Consider the following 3,845-nt stretch of genomic DNA (forward strand, 5'->3'; position numbering starts at 1 on the left):
AGTGGAAGCTTTGGAGTTTAAGAACTGTAGGGTCCAGTAGTGATCTGCAAATGTCTGAACTATATTTTAAAGGTTTCAGTTCATGTTTTGCTCATTTAATGTAATTTAGTTTGAATCCAGGTGTGTCATCTTATTGGTAAGATGGTCACTTTGGGAAAGAACTTGTCTTGATGAGAAAGGACGAATGCAGTCTATGAGTTCAGTAATTCATCTATGAAGGAAAGAACCTCTGCCATCCTTAGATGAATTAGTTTGCAGAATATTCTGACATATATATGGGGTGTTGTGTTTGTTTTTTTCCTGCAATGCTTTTTTTACATGTGCATGATCTTTCTTTTTGCTTTCAGGCCTTGAGTATAAACTTACGTAAGTTCTAAAAATGGGAAGAATTTTTCTGGATCATATTGGTGGCACTCGCCTGTTCTCCTGTGCAAACTGCGACACGATACTGACCAATCGTTCTGAACTCATCTCCACTCGTTTTACAGGGGCCACGGGAAGAGCCTTTCTTTTTAACAAGGTTGGTAAGAAGCTGAGGGGGAACTACTATTTGCTTTTGAAAAAGGAGTTTGTGGGATATGAATCATCAAAACTAAAAACTTCTTGACTCAAGTGTTGTGTAATTACTATTTTAATTTTTTTATTTCTATTTTGTTCTATTCAGCTGTCTTTGAAGTCAAATTAGGCATTTACCATCGATGGCAAGCTATCTAAATTAGTTTTTCTGCAATACTAAAAGACTCTAAAGAGAATTGTGTTTAATAGAGGCATCATGCCAAAATGCATGGTGTTTTAACTTTGGAGACTTCTGTAATATGAACTTCAAAGTCACTGTATGAGGATCTTTTGTCTATCAAAGAGTTTCAAAAGCATTTTTACTTCTAATCAGTTAAAACAAAAAGTCTAGATAATATTATGTTTCATTCCTAAAATGCATTTAAGCTAACAGTAGTTTGGCAACTTTAGGTAACGACAGTCTCTTTTACAGGCAATAATACTCTGGTTTAGTTTAATATCTTTTTTATTGATCAAATTTGATTTAATTCAACAGATTGAAATATGAAAGTCATAATTCAAAGTGAATTGTAGCATTATATATTAACCCTTCCATATAGACTTGTCCATTAGACTCATTGAAAAATAAGAGTGATCATCCTTTGCTTTCTCACAAAGTTCCTAGTGATATAATCATTGGTGTGTTTTGGTTTGGGTTTTTTCTTGAAAGCCTTTTGGCCATTGGCAGAGTTGATAGAGGCATCAGTAATGTCTTCGCTTAACTGCTTGGCCTTGGGATTTCTGGTATGCTGTATCCTGTCAGTAGCATTTATATGTTAGGCTGCATAGCTATAAAAGTGCTGTGTATCTGATTTCTTTCTCATCCAATAAGCACTGGATCCTGGGTTCAAATTTTTTGTTGAGTTACATAGTGGGGTTTGATCACAGAAGTTTGATTTTTACATTTCTGGACTCAGAAGCCTTACAGCTGAAGCAGAGAGAGCAAGCACAGCCAGGTGGAAAGTTGAGAAAGCAGTGCTGCCCCATCTCTTAGAAGCCTACCACATATTAGCAGTTTGGATATAGTTCTGATATCAACTTTTCAATGAATTAAACATCCTGGTTCTGTGGTGTTGTTGCCTAAACAATTTAAAAGTATATTTTAAACTGCTGAGGTAGCATACAAAAAAAATTATAATGTTTAATGCCTGCATTCTCAGCCACTGAGCCTTCCTTTTTCTTAGATGATAATTTCAGAAGCACCCCAAGATTTTTAAAGAAGTACCTCTTCTAATATTTTGGTTTTGACTTCTGGGAGTAAGTGTTAGAAATAGGTTACATATATTTCAAGTGGATTGATATCAGTTTACAAACTGTTGCCCAGGAATTTCTCACCCAAAGTTGAACACCGTACTCTACACTCTCGTAGGTCTTGTGATAGCATTTCATGTCTCTCAGTTAAACAGTGAGGGTTATACATCCCTGTAAAGCACATCTTTAAAGTGTTACCTTCTCAAGCAGGAGATTTTCAAGGGCTGTTGATTTACTTACTCCAGTTTTCAGTTCATATGCAGTGCCACAGGCTCTTTACTTTTAAAATGTTGATAGTCGTGCACATTGTTATCGAGCTTTGCTCTAGACAGACTAATCCTTTCTATTCCCTATTCCCTGTGTATTTGTATCAGGTGGTAAATCTGCAATACAGTGAAGTTCAGGATCGAGTCATGCTCACTGGGCGCCACATGGTTCGAGACGTGAGCTGCAAGAACTGCAACAGCAAACTGGGTTGGATCTATGAATTTGCCACTGAAGACAGCCAGCGCTACAAGGAAGGCCGTGTTATCCTGGAAAGAGCATTGGTCCGAGAGAGTGAAGGATTTGAGGAGCATGTTCCATCCGACAATTCCTGAAGAAACTTGAGTCTCTTCTCAGGTTCTCTTCAATTGAAACTCAAAAATAATAAAATCAACAAAAAAAGTCTGCTTACATACACTGTCACCTTAGCATCAGAGTCGGATTCATGGACTACAGAGTGGGAAAGCTTGTGAGAGTATTTCAGATGGAACCTTCCTTTCTTTATTCCTTTTATATTTTACTTTCCCTCCAGCAGCTGTTTGTAGAAAGAATGTTGTGCAGATGCTGTAACTTTTTCTCTCTTGCATTTACATCTATTTGACTTAGGATTGTATCTACAGATACAATGGGGTAAAAGGAAAATATTTGGGGGATTTGTCTTTTGTTAGAGAGAAATTCAATGAGGTTTTTTTTAGTTTGCACAAACTGATCTCAGCATAAAATTATTTTAAAACTACAGATGTTTTTTAAAAAGTATATTCCAATTTTTGGCTTTTTAGTTAGGTTTTTTCCCCTCCCCCTGGTCTTTTCACTTGATTTGCTAGCTAAAGTAGAGAGATCCGAATTTGTGCCGAGTGCTAAAGGTTCAGTGTTGGTACAGCTTGGGCTGGCCCTTGTGCCATATTCTTGTTGAGGTTGATTGGTAGCACAGAGCCCATTATTTCTTGTCATTCTTGACCCAAAGATGTCACCATTCTTGTTTATTTGTGAAGTCCCATTCACCATGTAAACTGGTGTTGATTGGAAACTATTCTTGAAATAGGGCAAAACTGCTTGGCTTTTTTTAACTTTAACTGATGTAACTTATAAGCATAGTAATAATATAAAATAATAGTTGTCTGTTTAGTCTTGCGTTGCTTACAAATCAAGCTGTGTTTGTAATGATAGGGATCCACTGAGAAACTACTGTTCCAGTAGTAATTTTTTTTCATTTCTCTACTAATCTCATTAAGTAGACAGGGAATTGCAAATCTTAATTCTTCAAGTAGCTTTCTTTAAACCCAGAACTTTCTATGTTAAACACAGCTGCTGTGTAAAAGGAGAAGATTGCCAGCATGTTTGTTCATGCCTAGAGTTATGCAATCTGCATCTCTTGAAAATATTAACTTAAACAGCTTGTTTTCAAATGCTGCTTCTGGTGTTGAAACCTTTATCTTTCAACTTTGTTGAACCTTTTCATTGTGATGTTACATTTTTATCTTTCTGGGCAGCAGTACATGTCAGCCTAGTAAACTAGTGACTTGGATTCCTGCTTTCTTCTTGTAGAGGTCAGCTCTGTTTAAAATGGTGATCTTGCTTGCCTTTTTAGCAAAAATGCTCTTCATTAATTTAACTCAAGGGTGCCCAAACACTTTCATTGTGTCTTAAGCCATAAGTTAAAATCTCAAGGGCTGAAATTTATTTGAATGTTAGATTTGTATGATTCCTTATCAAAGATATAATTTTTTTTTTCTTATTGGATAAATTGTGGTCAGTGTGAAATAAGTTACCCACAG

At 36.2% G+C, this 3,845-nt stretch overlaps 1 protein-coding gene across 1 annotated transcript; it reads left to right on the top strand.

Annotated features, from left to right (window-relative positions):
- The first annotated feature begins 251 nt into the window (after window positions 1-251).
- YPEL5 (yippee-like 5 (Drosophila)) lies at window positions 252-3,557 on the top strand. The gene is made up of 2 exons (XM_010293272.1): window positions 252-520; window positions 2,181-3,557. The coding sequence occupies exons 1-2, from the start codon at window positions 380-382 to the stop codon at window positions 2,403-2,405; spliced, it is 366 nt and encodes a 121-aa protein (XP_010291574.1). The 5' UTR covers window positions 252-379; the 3' UTR covers window positions 2,406-3,557.
- The last annotated feature ends 288 nt before the right edge of the window (window positions 3,558-3,845 follow it).

Source organism: Phaethon lepturus, unplaced genomic scaffold, assembly GCF_000687285.1.
Source record: "Phaethon lepturus isolate BGI_N335 unplaced genomic scaffold, ASM68728v1 scaffold30420, whole genome shotgun sequence".
Taxonomy (NCBI): Eukaryota; Metazoa; Chordata; class Aves; order Phaethontiformes; family Phaethontidae; genus Phaethon; species Phaethon lepturus.